Below are 15,199 nucleotides of genomic sequence, written 5' to 3'. Positions count from 1 at the left end.
CCTGTTGTACATTACGTTACCCAAAATGCAAGTTTCTTATTTTTAATCATCTAGGAAAGGCAAACAAGACAAAATAGAAACCACAGATTTTGTAATGAACAAAATATTTGGATAGAAACAGTCCTGCTTTTAATTGTTAACACATTTCTATTGAAATAGAACAAAGGTCACCAAAACAAGGGAATGCAGAACCAAAGAAGGGTGCCCCATACTTGTCTCAAGAAGACGGAAGCAACTATTAAGTGCAGAAATGCACCTTGCATTTGAGTGTTGTATAAATCTACACAGCCAGCAGAGGAATTCTTTTGACTGTCTCACAAAGTCTTCATACTATGCAGCTCCTGGTATTCTGAATAATTTAATCCTTGTTTTAAAAAGTATCTTACTGATTCCAAGAAAGAAAATATTTTTTATTGGCACGTCCTTCCACATTTTCCAAAGTTTCCATATTTTTTCCACTGGAAAAAATCTGTAAACTTGTAATGGGGGCGGGGGGAACACACACCAATTTTTCTGTTTGTTTTCTGAGCCTTCACATCTCTAGTCATACCAAGACTTGAGGACGAAGCTCCAACTGCATCAGACTATTTCCCCTCACCCTGCAGAACAGCGGTATAGGGAGATGTACAAGCAGCGTTGGGTGACGAAGTTTAAGCCACTGTTTTGGCTGGCCGCCTACCTCAGTTGGACTCCAGTGCTCCAAGAACAGACATCCTTCCTTAGCAGCAGGTTATTCAGGGCCACGGCAGTAATCATGTAGAAGAGTTGCTTAATGGCCTGCTGGATGATCTCGGGGTCAAGGCCCTGATCGTACATGACACTATGAAAAGTATTCAACTGATGGATGATTGCCTCCAGAGTGTATGAGTTGTCACTGTCCCCCATGCTGGAGCTTCGCTTGCGGTAACCCATTGGTTTCACGCCTGACAGGCCCTGGATGCTTTCATTTTCCAACACCGCAGTCACTGGAAAGAAAAGAAATCATTCTTAAAAGGCAAACTAGGTATTGCAAGGACTTCTCAATGTCATTTTATTTTGTTTTCTCAAATTCAGTAGTTTCTTCTTAGTGCATCTGCTTGTTCCTAAATAAGAAAAAATGTTTGCCTCTCATCACCAAATGCTGCATCTTTAGATCAAGAGTGGACAGCAGCAGGCAGTGGCCATCCTTATACCAAATAAATGCAGGGCTCTGTGGTCTCGAGGGAACGATGGGTTTGGGAAAGTTTCACCTAAGCACCAAGGAAGATTTACTTTGTCAGATTAATCTCCCTGCTGTTGACACAGGAAAGATAACTTTACTCAGTATTTCTTTTACATCGTTATGTTAGGAAGAATTAATTAATGGATGGCCATAAAGTTCTAAAATGGTGTGGGTAACAGGATGGGCTAGAACTCAATTAACATACCGTAAAAACTACTAACACCTCTGTGTGGAGATATAATAAATACATAGTAAAGCTTTAGTATTGAATCGGAATAAATTTTATTTTTCAAGTAGTTAGCCCAAAGGAAGAAAGGAGATGGGGAAAGATTAAAAATGGTTAGACTTGCAGAACCTTTCAAAAAGTGACTAGGGCAAAGAGCAGGGATGGGGAACATGTGGCATTCCAAATAGAGTGCAACTCCCATGAGCTTTCCTTATTGGCTACACTGGCTGGGGCTAACAGGTGTTACAGCTAACAATATTTGGATAGCCACCTATTCCCCATCCCTGGCTTAACATAGTACCATAAGTGTGTTGTGCAAGTAATGATGTAAGCTGCCTTGGCTCTTTTTTAAAGGAGAAAGGCAGGTAAAAATATATTTTTTTAAATTACATAATAAGTTTGAAGCCAGATATTAGGTACAGATTTCAGGACTGTGGAAATTGCAGCATTTGCTTGGTTTTTATAACAAAGAAGTCTTGAAGACTGTGAAGGCCTGGTGAAATACAAATTGTCACAGCAGAGGTTTATATGTAACCCACTTCTGAAGTTTCATTTAATTGGCACTGATAATCCACACCAGATGCCTATCACCTTTTAATCACGGGGTTCATTTTTAAAAAACCCATGTTTTCCATTTCCGGTTAAAGATTCTTATGCACACATTCTTCCAAGAAGTATCTCTCTAAAAGTATTTTTAAGCATGAAAACCTGATACCCACCACCAGGAAATCTCTTCTTTGTAAACCCCACTGAAATTAACGGGCTGTGCAAACATGCGGTCTGGGGCATTCTTCAGATTGATGGATTGTTTCCCTCACCCAGAACATGATGGATATGAATCCGCTTCTCTTGGAATTTAAGGAGTAGGGAGAGTTTGGATAGTTGTGAAATGAATCACAAGGCAGAGTTCAATAATAATAATGTTGGTGTCTCACCTATCATGGGTTGTAAGGTGCCTTCTGCAATTTTAATGAGCTGCTGGTAGATCTGAATAGAAAGATCACTTAGGACTTGGCGATACTCAGTGAGATCAAAGTTCTTCAGACAATGTTCATTCTGCTTAGGAGTGTTTTGTGTCATAAAACCCTAAAAAAGAAGAACAATTAAATAATATATCCAAGACAATAAGCCAATACTGATTAGTATCTTGGTAAAAAAAATATATCTCTTAGTGTTTGGTATGCAAGCAAAATGGATTTGTGCAAATATAACCTTCAGAACAGCTGGTGATTTTCATGACCAAGTAGAAATTAAGTACTTTATCTGAGATCAACAGTGTAATTCTTTGCAGGTCTGTTTGGAAGTAGGTCCCACAGAGTCCAGTGGAGTTTACGCTCACTCAAAGCTCATAGGATTGCAAACTTATTCTCACCCTGCAACTCCTCATTATCTAAAGACTGTGCTGTTGTTGCAGAAATAAGCTTAAATAATTTGCAGACCAGATTCACAAGAATTTGAAAGATACATACTAATGGCAGATTCAAATTCTAAATGTGGATTTTTATACCCCCAAAAGCATCCCATGTAATAAAAAGTAGCTGCAGGATTTGGGGGAACACCAGCATTTGCAGAAGTACCAGGGAGAAAATGAACCACAAAATAATGAGAGGAGAAAGAAGAATACAGCAAGAACTAACATATTTGAGGTGGCATGGAATGCTGAATGTACTGAGTGGGGAGCATAGAAAACTGGAATCTCGAACATGAACATTCCACACTGCAATATTTTGTTGCAGACCCAATTTATCTTGATTAAGATGCTGAAGACCATTCTGCCAAAACCTCCCTGGAGCACAAATGAATTGGAGCACTGCTCAACTCAGCAGATAATTTTACACATGGACTAGGAAACCTCTTATTACAGAGACACAGAAACATTATTGTTAGCAAACGGGCAGTCACTCTTGCGACTCTAGTTCTCTCACCGTATCTCCACTGTATTGCTTCAGGCAGTGTAGAAGGCGACAGGTGTTAGCCAACCAAAATGACGTCATCTCAAAGTCATCGTTATGTTTCTGTGAAGAACCCAAAATAAATATGATTGAAGCCCTCTGTTGAGCCTCTGTTTTTATGCCTTAACTTTACGATGAAAAGGACTAATCTGTTATTTCAAAATCTGCTTATGTTGGCAAATGCAAGGGCCATGGTAGTAGAGGAAGCATCAGGGAGAAGATAGACTTGATATGGAGAGACAAAGGGCCGTTCTTGGGGATGGTGTGCCTTCAGAATTGCTCTTTTGAGAGCCGATTAGTTTAATTTTCTTCAGATCTTGGCACTTCTACAGTGGTATTTCCCCTCCCCCTGCAAATTCTTATGCTCATTATAGGAAACAGCAAAATAAAAGTAAAAATAAAACAATAAAAAGGCCAAAAACGTGGTAGCAGCTTAAAGACTTATATTTTAATGTAAGCTTTTGTGGGCAAGTTCATGAAATTAAAATATAACAATTAGTTTTTAAGCTGCCACGTTTTTGTCTTTTTTTATTTGTTCTTTCGTTTTTATTTTATTTTTACCTATAACATTGCACATGTAACATGGCCACCTCGTCTACAATTACTACTTGTGTTCAGGTGTTGTACAGCCTAAGATCATGGAGATTTGAGGCAAAGGCCATGAGTTAAGGCAGTGCAACTTAAGCCAGCTCCAAAACCAGCACTTGGTGCAACCAATGGACTTAGTCTAAAATAAAAAGGAAAGGGCGGAAACCTTTACACAATCCCCACTGCATTTACAGAAGTGCTTGCACATGTCTGAAGAGTCCTCTGGATCAGAGTCTGGCACTATTTCGTCCTTAGAAGGAAACTGTTTTTAAAAAAGGAAGGCGTTCCTCAGTGCTACGAGGGCCAAGGCATGTCGTTTTCTTCAGATAACTCTACTCACCCACTATGCAGTCATGTCCTTAAAATGATTACACTTCTTAATAAGTAAGAACAAAGCCTAGCCATTAAATACGCTCCTTATACCTTTAATACTTTTTTAATGCCATTAATGGTGGAGGTAAGCAAGGAGTGCACTTTGTGGTCATCATTAATGTAATCCGCGTATCTGATGCACATGTAGAGGATGTAAGCAGGAAGGCAGGGCACTGTGGCAGAGACCGTTTGAGGCTTCAGATCTGTAAGAATGGGGGGAGAAAACAACAACCTTTCAGTGTGGGGCTGGAGAGTGCAGTCACTCCAATCATATCCTTCTAGAGAGGGCTTTCCACACATGTCTGGGTGGCCACACTGTGAAGAGAATGCTGCAGGCCAGTGGGCTGGTCCAACAGGTCTCTTGTGTTCTCTTTCATTTTTGCACACACAAGCACTGAACACTGTTATCTACAATTACTTACACTAGCTGATCCAATGACTAGAATTTTTTAAAAATCCCCCGTTAAAAAAAAAATCCGGGTAAAGTATACACTTCTGAAATTATTAGCTGGAGTAGAATGAAAATGCATCTTTGGGAAGGTTCAAAGCTAACTTTGGGTAGCTTAAGACAACTTTTTAGAAGTAACCAAGCTTCTTGAACATTTGGTACAAAAATCAGGCATGTGGTTATTAAGAAATCTGCATCACAGTCTTGTATTTTGCAGTGGTACAGGTTGTTAATTTCCCATAACATACATAAAAGATTATCTTGGTCCTGTCTCAGCTGGTTGCATCTCTGAAATATCATCCTCATAACTTGTTTATAAACATTAGGAATATACATCTCAAGCATCAAAATAGTAACTTAGTAGATGTACATAACATTCCTTATCTCTCAGGAAGGAACATTTTAGGTCCCCAGTATAATGTTGTTGCAGAATCCATGGAGGACTAGAACTACATGCAATCCATGGTATCACTTGAATCATTTCTCCAAACTTCAGCCTTTTGCCATCTTTTTAAAAAACGAAACAGCCAGGGAAGGAGAAAGGGTCCCAAAAATCTATTATTGCTTTTTCCATTTGGTTAGCTCTTCACCCCTCCAGTGTAACATATTTGACTACAATGTCTGATGCCTTTTATGAGCAAATCATGATGCAACAAGCAGAAGCGATGTGGTTTTGTTGTCAATAGGTTGGCCCATTTCAGGAAAATCAGAATTTGAGGATGGATATGGAATGTAAGGAAATACCTCCCACTACAAGATTTAAAATGTAACCCCTAATCCTCACTCTCAATATATTTGATTTCTCGCTCAATAAATAGCCCACAATTCACTCAATGCAAGGGTCGCCCTAGGGCATAAATAAAGGCTAGCATTTCAACAAAGTTCAAGTCAAAGATCTATTCAAACAGGTTGGATTATTCTATACTACATTCTCCCTCATCTGTCATCAAGACTAATGTCACTTTATTCAATAGAATTTACTTCCAAGTTAAGAGATCGGTGTAGTTTGTGCATTATGCTGTGTTTCTGTTTTGAAAGGTATTAAATAAATCACTACAGCTCACTGACAAAGCAAGAGTATTTATCCATGGAGCAAAACCATTTACCTGTAATGAGATTTTTTATAAGTAGTGCTTCATCTTCTTCGGAATATTCCAACATTCCCTGAAAGTCTTTCTCCTTCCTTTGGACAGTCACCTGTCTTGTGAGCTCATGACGCCGCTTTTCCGTTTGTTCCATGGCTTGATCAGCTATGAAAAGCAACCCAACAAAAAATGATGTTGAATGCCAGAAAGTGTTGAATGAAGTGCCACCAAAGTGCTTGACCGACAGATTATAATAATAATAATTTATAATAATAATAATTTATTGTCATTGTAAAGTATATACACAGTATACCCATACAACGAAATTCACAATTTATAGCAGCGCTCTTGAAGGGCCACTAAAACATCTAGCCTGCCTTAGTGATTCCTTGAGAACAAATGATTTCTGAAAAGCAGGATGTTGCAAAATTAACATCATAAGTAGAAATGGGGATATTCGTATATGAATATCTCCGCTCAGGTGGACATGACGAGGGTCCGCCCCGCTGGGACTGGAACGTCCACTCACCTGTCCGCTGCTGGCACCGGCTCCGCTCTCCCTCCCAGTCACTCGAGAGTGCCCAGTCGGCTATCCACTTGTCAGTCTGGCAGGGAGACTAGTCTTCCCTCCTCCTGCTAGGAGTGGATAGTAGATCAGGAGCTCCAGAGCAACTGGAAGGGAGAGTGGAGCTGGCGCTGATGGCGGACAGGTGAGTGGACCCTCGTTATGTCCACCTGTCCAGACACTGTTTATATACTTATGATTAGATATCGTATACGAATACCCCCATTTCTAATCATAAGTATATAAACAATGCCTATGAGACTAGTGGTGGGCCACAGAATTGCACTCTTCCTTCCAAGTCTTTGGCAATATCAACTCGCCCCCCCAGCTTAAAAGGGGCTCAGTGTTAAACTGAAACCAAAGTTCACTACAGTATTACTCTGATGTCTGTGGTCAAGTTTTCACAAGGGGCAGCTGGGGCTGGAAGGCAGTGATTATAATATTGTCAACTGCATTGTGAAAGTTGAGACTTAACGCTGGGAGGCTGAAATGTTCTAAAACTAGCTTTTGTGTTGTGTCATGTCCAATGTCAGATTTGCTGCATCCACTGGACATGGCATTAAAAATGGCCTATTTCAGGGTATTTCAACCATCCAAGACAATTTATGAGATTGTTTCTCAGGAGAAAAAGAAATACAAAAGAAGACATGAGAGGCAGCCGAAGTGAGCTGTATTTAGTGATTCCAGTGTACATTAGAAAGACTAAGTAAGGAGCAAGGATTTTTACTACTGTATAGATTATGAATACTTTGGATTGATCTTTAGACTTGGGTGTAGCTGTAACCTCAAAGTGATTTTGCTTGATGTAACTCTAAGCTCAACATACTCTTTGAAAACCATTTGATTGCAGAGAAAAAGATACCTACTAATTAGCACTTCTGACTGATCATGACTGATATAACAATGCCATTCTCACCGAAGTGACTGGTAAAAGTAAAATGGGGGAGGCAAAATATCATAACACTTCAAAGGCTAACAGATTTCTTTCAGTGTGAACTTCCATGGATCGAAATCCATGTCTACAGGCACAGGGAATATGATATAAAAAGTACTAAGGTACCGGTTGCACTCTTTCTGCCTTCGTACGTGCGTGCCTTCCCTTGTTCCATATCTACCACGTACATTAATCTGTGCCCTAACTATTATGCTCTCTGTGTCTGAGGAAGCGGCTTGTAATCTACAAACATTCAGAATGAAATAAATCTGTAAGTCTTAAGGTGTCATAGTTCTTTTGCTTCTATTTTCATTATACAAGGGCACAAACATGACCTCTTTGGCAAGTGGTTTCTGGGAGAGGATGATTACTGTGGCACTCATTGACAAGCAATGCAATCATGACATTTATCTAGCAAATGGATATTAAGGCACAATTCAAATAATGTGGTAGGATGTCAGCTCAATGCATGTAAATTATAGTGATGAGAACCAGCTGCTCCAGCTGCCTTGATAAGAGAATGGCCTATTCATCCTGCTTAATTGCGCGTAATGGGCAGCTTTCTGAAACCCAGGCCCGAGGATCAACTTAGGTTGCTAATCATTCCGTCAAGCCACTAAGATAAAAAGCATCAAAGAGCAGCACAAAAGTTTCTACATTCATTTCTTCTTCATCCGCTACACCAAATGCCACAGGGCTCCCCTTAATAGCTGCAGCGCATGCAATTAATACCAGCAGGTGGAGCGTTTCAGCTTTGATACCTGCATTATCAAAACTAAAGGAAGAGAATACTGGGAGGAAAAGCCACAAGGAGGCACCAAATGAGCTATCTTTCCAGCTGCTATCCTGTCTTGATGGCAAAGATAGCAGAACTGAACTTACAGCCTATCAAGATTACTAGGCATGAGGATAGGATAGGCAGAGAGAAGACAGATTTACTATCATGTACCCTTGCACCCTTTGAATTAACAAATAGGTAACTAAGGATGACTTTGATTCTTACAGCTCCTGACAGTGCCCTCTGCAGATCTCCTCATTTTTGCAAATCCTTGCTTTACATCCTGCAGTTGATTTTCAACTCCTGCAGCCTCCCAGTCCTTTGATTTTTCTTGATATATAGTTCCACTGAACTCTTAGTCATGTAGAATGGGAAGGTGATTCATTGAATTCTCAGCTACAGAGGAAACGTCTGAAATCAGACCTCTCACCTTCATATTCTTGCACTTTCTTCATGTAAATCCTGAGCTGTTTTTTCAGTTTCCTTTCATTCTTTTCTAGTTTTTCTAGCAGCTCCTTGAGATCCTGAAAGTCAAGAATAACCGTATCAACTTAAACTGGTACACTTAACCTGCAGAACAAAGCACGCAGTCTGCACAAAATGTCTTTGTGCCATCTCACAGAATCAAAGTCAACTGGAGCATGGAAAAGACTTGCTTTTGCTTAGCTGATTTGTTTCAAACAGCTCCAGTTGCTAGCATGGGTGTTCTCTCTTTGAGCAAGAAACATGAAAACATAAACTCAAGAAGGTATAATAGTAATTCTAAAAACATCCCAGTGCCCCATTGACTTCCATGTGACTGACCCGCACACTACTTCTAGGGCTTGCCGTTTTTAATCTCTGGATTAAATGAAAATCAGAAACACGGAAACTCTAATCAGAGTTTGGGGCAGACATACTGAAATGGTTGTTTTTTTAATGTGTTGGGAGTTTTTCCCTCCCACATGATGGGGTCTACTTTAGACACACCTCCTCAAGTACATAAACTGCAAAAACATGTGATTGAGTGCATTATTTATTATACAGCTGGACCAAAAAAGGCTTAGTCTAAATACAAATACTGTACAAAATTGACTGGGTGTCCATCCAGACCCTCTCTTACAGGGGTGCTCTGAGAATCTACTGTGAAAATCCTGTTTATGCTGCCTTGACTTTTCTGAATCAAAGACAAGATAGGGATTGCAAACAAAACAAAAATGCCAGAAGATACTAAGAAATGAATTTCTTCTCTTAAGATGAAAGAAACTCTTATTTTTGCCTTCTGCAGCACCAAAGCTGCTTTTTAGAGATGTAGGGCTGGCCGCCCCCAGCACTTAGCTGCCTTTTAAAAGTTGTGCCATTGATTTCTGCTCCAAGGGCTATTTCAGTCGGCAGCAGGCCAATCAATCATGCATTGTGAGCTTTTCATATAATAAGGAGGCCAGTAATTTGTCAAGGCGCTCAGGGAGAGCTTGCATTATTCTAAAGATCGAGCTGTCGTGTTTTTCCCTCCCTGCTCAGCTGATGGCCTGTTCGCACTGTAATATTACCAAAAATGCACCTTCTTAAAGAAGATGTAGATGGTGCCCCTTAGTAGATATAAAGCAAAAAAAAAGTGTGCTGCTTATATACCACCCCATAGTGCTTCAAGCACTCTCTGGGCGGTTTACAAGTTAATTATGCAGGCTACACATTGCCCCCCCCCCCCAGCGAGCTGGGTGCTCATTTTACCGACCTCAGAAGAGATAGAAGGCTGAGTCAACCTTGAGCTGGAGACCTGGGATTGAACCCCAGGTCGTGAGCACAGTTTTGGCTGCAGGACAGCCGTTTAACCACTGCGCCACGAGGCTCCCACAAAGCAGGAGTACAAAACAGTAAAAGTTTTCCTGTGGTATTTCATGCTGGTAGGGATGGGAGAGCAAAGGAAGACGGCAGTACACTTCAATGCTGTATCATGGAAATGATGGGATCCCCAGCACATAATGGGAAAACACTGAAACTTGAAACTTTCCCCTTGCACTTGAAAATGGTACAGTTCCTATTGCTAATAGAGTCTCTTTCTTAGAATAGAAAAGGATGGGTATAAATACCATCTTAAACCTGGAACACTCTATTTAATGTGCTGCTAGGAGGGGAAAACACAGTAGGTTAGACACTCTGGACATGCAGAAAAATCTGATGGAAATATTTCTGTCATCGTACTGCTTTAGGATGCTGCTGAATTGCTGTGGGGATGAAAGTCTTTGCATGCAGTTAGTAAGTAAAGGTAAAGGATCAGATTGACCTTTCCCTGCCAAGTTATTTTCTCTGAGCACTTCCCATCTCCTGCAGATTATAAAGGCCTCCTCACCTCTACTTTGCAGCCATATAGTTCAGGAAAAATGTTACATCTTGATTCAGGTTAATGGATACAATATGTCATGGCATGAACACAAAACTAAGCTTAAAAGTTATAATCTGATAAAATGTGCTGTTAGTTAACACAAAGTCAATTGCATTGCTTTCTACAAAGTCCATCCTAGTTTATCTAGCTCAGTACTGCTTCTATTCAGCAGCAGCAGCAGCAGCTACCCTCCAGTGATTCAGTAAGAATCCTTTCTGGAGATATTAGGGACTGAACCCAGAACCATCTTCATGCAACACATATACTGTATTTTTCCATGTACAAGACCACCCCTTTTTTTCCTAATCTAAAATTAAGAAATCTAAGCGGGGCTTAGCAAGTGGAGGGGGAAAGCAGGGATCAAAACACTGCAGGATAGCTTTGATTCCTGCTTTCCCCTTTCTTGCCAAAACTGCTTAGATTTCTTAATTTTGGGTTAAGCCTGCTTAAGCAAGTGGAGGGGGAAAGCAGGGATCAAAGCCCTTTGATCCCTGCTTTTCCCCTCCACTTTCTTGCCAAGAAAGACCCTGCTTTGCCCCTTAACTTTCTTGCCAAGAAAGTGCTTTCCCCCTCCACTTTCTTCCCAAGAAAGTGGAGGGAGAAAGCAGGGATCAAAGAGCTGCAGGATTGCTTTGATCCCTGCTTTCCCCTTTCTTGCTAAGCCCGCCTAGCGAGTGGAAGGGGAAAGCAGGGATCAAAGTGCTTTGATCCCTACAGCATGAATCAAAGCACTTTGATCCCTGCTTTCTCCACTTTCTTGCAAAGAAAGTGCTTTCCCCCTCCACTTTCTTCACAAGAAGAAAGGAAAACAGGGATCAAAGCATTTTGATCCCTTCCCCCCTCCTTACTTCTGTGTCTAAGACAATCCTCCATTTTTAATCTAAAGATTTTAGACAAAACTATTGTCTCATACAATAAAAATACGATACATTATACTGGTGCTCTATATGGCCTTTTTACTCATGACTACATCATGGACATGTAAAGTGAGCAACATAATGTGAGAACACGTGTAGGCTGGAGATGAAGGAGGATTTAATTTGGCTTGCATTTTCAAGTAAAACAATATGAAATTCCTGGATTAATACATATACTGTATTGGAACACAGTTACCTTCCAGTATCTGTACTCAACTAAAATTGCAGAACAGCTGTCAGTCAAAAAAAAAAAGGTATTACATTACAGTACTACAAAAAGGCATCTCTTAGTTTAGGACCTGTACAAAAATGCCTGCTTTGTGAACAGTATATGCAAAAAATAAAATTTATTTTTGTGCATTAAAAGAAAATAGACTGATGTGGAAACAGAGCCAAACACAGAGTTATGAATGAATACACGTCAAATGGACTTGGGTGGGAAATAAGCTGATCTTTCATCCTTACACATATAAGATATGGAGATTAAAGCTGAACTCCTAAATTTATGATAGGATTCCATCTTTGATGCCAAAGACCCTGCTTATCCCTTGTCACCTCATCACGTCATGAAGTTTGAATTATAGGCTGGTGAATGGCGCAGGCAACGTTCAGTCATGGCACAGCTATGCAGAAACTCTGGTTAGTTCGTAAACACAAGCTATAATAGGGAAGTGCTTAATAAATGATAAAAATGACCGCAAGTACAAAACTGTTCATCCTGGCAAAAAACAACAAATTTTTATTTTGACAGCTGTAGACTGCTGGAGTGACCATCCGGAGGTTCAGCAAGGAGCAACACCCTGCCTGGTGTGTCACGAGCCATTTCTTCTAAGACAAATAATTACATTAAAATCAATAAGGGAATTAGTGGTCTGTCTGACAGTGCCTCCTTTTTCCAATTATCACTTACTGTCAGTTACCAAGGCGAAATCCATCTCTGATGCCCTCTGTCTAATCAAAGAAACAACGTAAGGTCACTGATTCCTGACTTCCACTGGAAGTAATAGAGTACACATAATAATTTAGAATTTGCCACCCCAGTGCTTTTGCGGAAGCTCCTAACATTCATATTTAAATGATTCTGACACATCTGCTTGAATGTGATAAGGACCATCTAATGAGATGCCACAGCGAAGCAGAAGTGGGAGCAGCAGGAAACAGAATCACACCTGCTCTCTGCATTCTGGGTCTCTTATTCTGCTAAACGTAACAATTCTAGGTGTGCCGTTGAGGGGACATAGCTCAGTGGTAAAACACATGCTTTTTATGCAGATATCCTACTTCCAATTCCAATTTGTAAAAAAAAAATAAGAAAGAGAGAATGATGGGAAAGACTTCAACTAGTGACCCTAGACAGCTACTGTTCATAAAGGACAAATACTGCTGTTGCAATATGGTTCACTGGTTTGATTGAGTTTCACAGTCTCTCTACATCTTTCTCTCTCTCCACATTTGTTGGTTTCCTTGCTTCTTTTCTTCCTTTGTATAGCCTCTGATAATGCAAGCTCTTTGGGTGGTTAAAACAATAAAAACTGATTAAAAGTTAACATACATATGGCTTCAATAGCACTACTGTAGTATGAATTGTTTTGGAATGGCCTGTTCACATGAAAAGGGCTCCTGTCAGTATCATGAAGTGACTTAATAAGCCAACCACTTCAGTACATTAGCTAATCAATCACTTCTCCTGCTTGGCAGAGGGCAAGGGAAGTGAATTCCCACCCCCAGCATCCTTTACTATATACAGACCATTGCTGATGCACTGTATCACTTATGGAAAAAAATCTTTTCTCTTAAAGGGATGGTTAAGAAACTGCCTGCCCCCAAAGCCACTGCTCTGGATTCGACGGTACATTGAAAGAGGAAGGCTTGCTCTGGATGGGTCCCAGTGATGTGATTGCTGGAACTGATCCAAACCAAAGCAATCCTAGGCACATCAAGAATGTAGAAGCCCCTTGACAGGGGCCAGAAAGGTGCTGATAGGAAGACTCTGGGCGCAGAGGCTCCAAACAGTGGATTAAATAGCCCTTGTAGTCAGCCTCCTTCTTGAACAAAAAGGAAAAACAAGAGATAGTAAGTCACAACAATGGCTTCCCCTTGTCCCAAAAGGGTCTTTAAAAACGGTGAGCCACATTTCATTTTAAAGAGGCACTGAGAGCAGCACTTTGCCAACTCTTTAAGTTCAGAGGGGAAGGAAGGCATGAAGATTAAAGCTTGGAAGCTATTTCTGAACCACCATTATATAACTATATTTTCACGTCTTGACCTGTTGGTACTCAAGCTTTCTTTCAACCTTTTTCTTGGAAATCAGCATGATTGTTTCCGTTTGTCAGAGGGGAATAACACATGGGTCTTCGTGATGATTGTCTCCCCATGTACAGAGGCCAGAGTTAGGGCTTTTGTACACATGTTTAGGGCTATTTTCTCCTGGACTGTCTCTGAATGAATTTCCTGAACCTGACTTTTCTATTTTTACCCAAGTACCCATTTATGGATTAATTACTCCTGACAGCCATAAGCTCGGCACAAATACAAATCAATCAATCAATCAATCAATCAATCAATCAATCAATCAATCAATCAATCAATCAATCAATCAATCAATCAATCAATCAATCAATCATTTCCAGTTTCTTGTCCAAAATATTCTTCTCCAAACTGAACTGTTTCTTTTTCAGCTGGTCATTAAAAGATATCTATCTCTATTTCCCTGCCCTGAATGGGGTTGCACTCCCCCTGACAGACAGGGTCCGCAGTCTGGAGGTGGTCCTGGAACCCAGGCCCTAGAGGCCCAGGTAGACTTGGTGGCCAGAGGCGCCTTCCTTCAGCTGTGGAAATTATACCAGCTATGGCCCTACCTGGACGAGCAGAGCCTCATGACAGTTACTCACGGACTGGTAACATCTTGTATAGATTACTGCAATGCAGTCTACATGGGGCTTCCTTTGAAGATGATCTGGTGACTACAACTGGTCCAGAATCGAGCTGCGCGACTGGTGAGTGGAGAAGCTGTGAGAGAACATATTCAGCTGATTCTGGCCAGGTTGCACTGGTTACCAGATGTTGTCTGGACCCAATTCAAAGTGCTTGTTTTGACCTATAAAGCCCTAAACGGCTCGGGACCTGGAATACCTAAAGGACTGCCTACTTCCATACGAACCTACCCGGCAAGGCCCTCCTGAAAGAGCCGTCCATCAGGGAGGTGAGAGAGGGATGGCCTGTAGATGGACGGCCTTTACTGCAGGTGCCCCCAGTCCTTGGAATGCCCTCCCAAACGACATCCAACTGGTGCCGACGTTACTGATACTTCGGCGCCAGGTTAAAACCTTCCTGTTCTGGACGTTTTTTAATTGAAGGTTTTAATTTTAATTGATAGAGTCATGGATCTAGATTGTTTTTGTTTTCATTTTTGCTTTTGTAGAGTAGATGTAACCATATTGGTTTTTAGTGTGTCTCTTTTTTTACTGAACTGTTTTAATTGATGTTGGAAGCTGCCCGGAGACTCTTGCAGAGTGTGGGCAGCATACAAGTCAAATAAATAAATAAATAAATATAAATAAATAAAAACGAGTGCCTCTTTGGCTTTTTTCCTCGTCCATCATCTCCATCTTTTTTCCTCTTGGGTGTTGCCCTAGAATAGATGGTGAACGTAAGGACAGACATCCCCCTTGGGAGACTTTGTGTGCTGAAGAGGACGTTAGAAGCCCTTCAGCAAAAAAGCTTGTTACATAACAGCACTGATGTTACCTGTCTGTCATGGGTTTGGAGGGA

General features: G+C 40.8%; 1 protein-coding gene across 4 annotated transcripts in view; it reads right to left on the bottom strand.

Annotated features, from left to right (window-relative positions):
• MYO5B (myosin VB) overlaps window positions 1–15,199 on the bottom strand; it is a 339,707-nt gene that overhangs the window by 5,343 nt on the left and 319,165 nt on the right. For all 4 annotated transcript variants that reach the window (XM_072992940.2, XM_072992941.2, XM_072992942.2 and 1 more), the window contains 6 exons: window positions 8,580–8,673; window positions 5,894–6,037; window positions 4,391–4,542; window positions 3,353–3,442; window positions 2,363–2,513; window positions 680–965 (listed from right to left, as the gene is read on the bottom strand). In XM_072992940.2, the coding sequence (XP_072849041.2) occupies window positions 680–965; window positions 2,363–2,513; window positions 3,353–3,442; window positions 4,391–4,542; window positions 5,894–6,037; window positions 8,580–8,673 (917 nt within the window). The remainder of the gene's footprint in view (window positions 1–679; window positions 966–2,362; window positions 2,514–3,352; window positions 3,443–4,390; window positions 4,543–5,893; window positions 6,038–8,579; window positions 8,674–15,199) is intronic.

The sequence above is a fragment of the Pogona vitticeps genome, chromosome 2 (genome assembly GCF_051106095.1).
Source record: "Pogona vitticeps strain Pit_001003342236 chromosome 2, PviZW2.1, whole genome shotgun sequence".
Taxonomy (NCBI): Eukaryota; Metazoa; Chordata; class Lepidosauria; order Squamata; family Agamidae; genus Pogona; species Pogona vitticeps.
The sequence above is the reverse complement of the archived record's forward strand: the minus strand, read 5'-3'. Positions and strand labels throughout refer to the sequence as shown.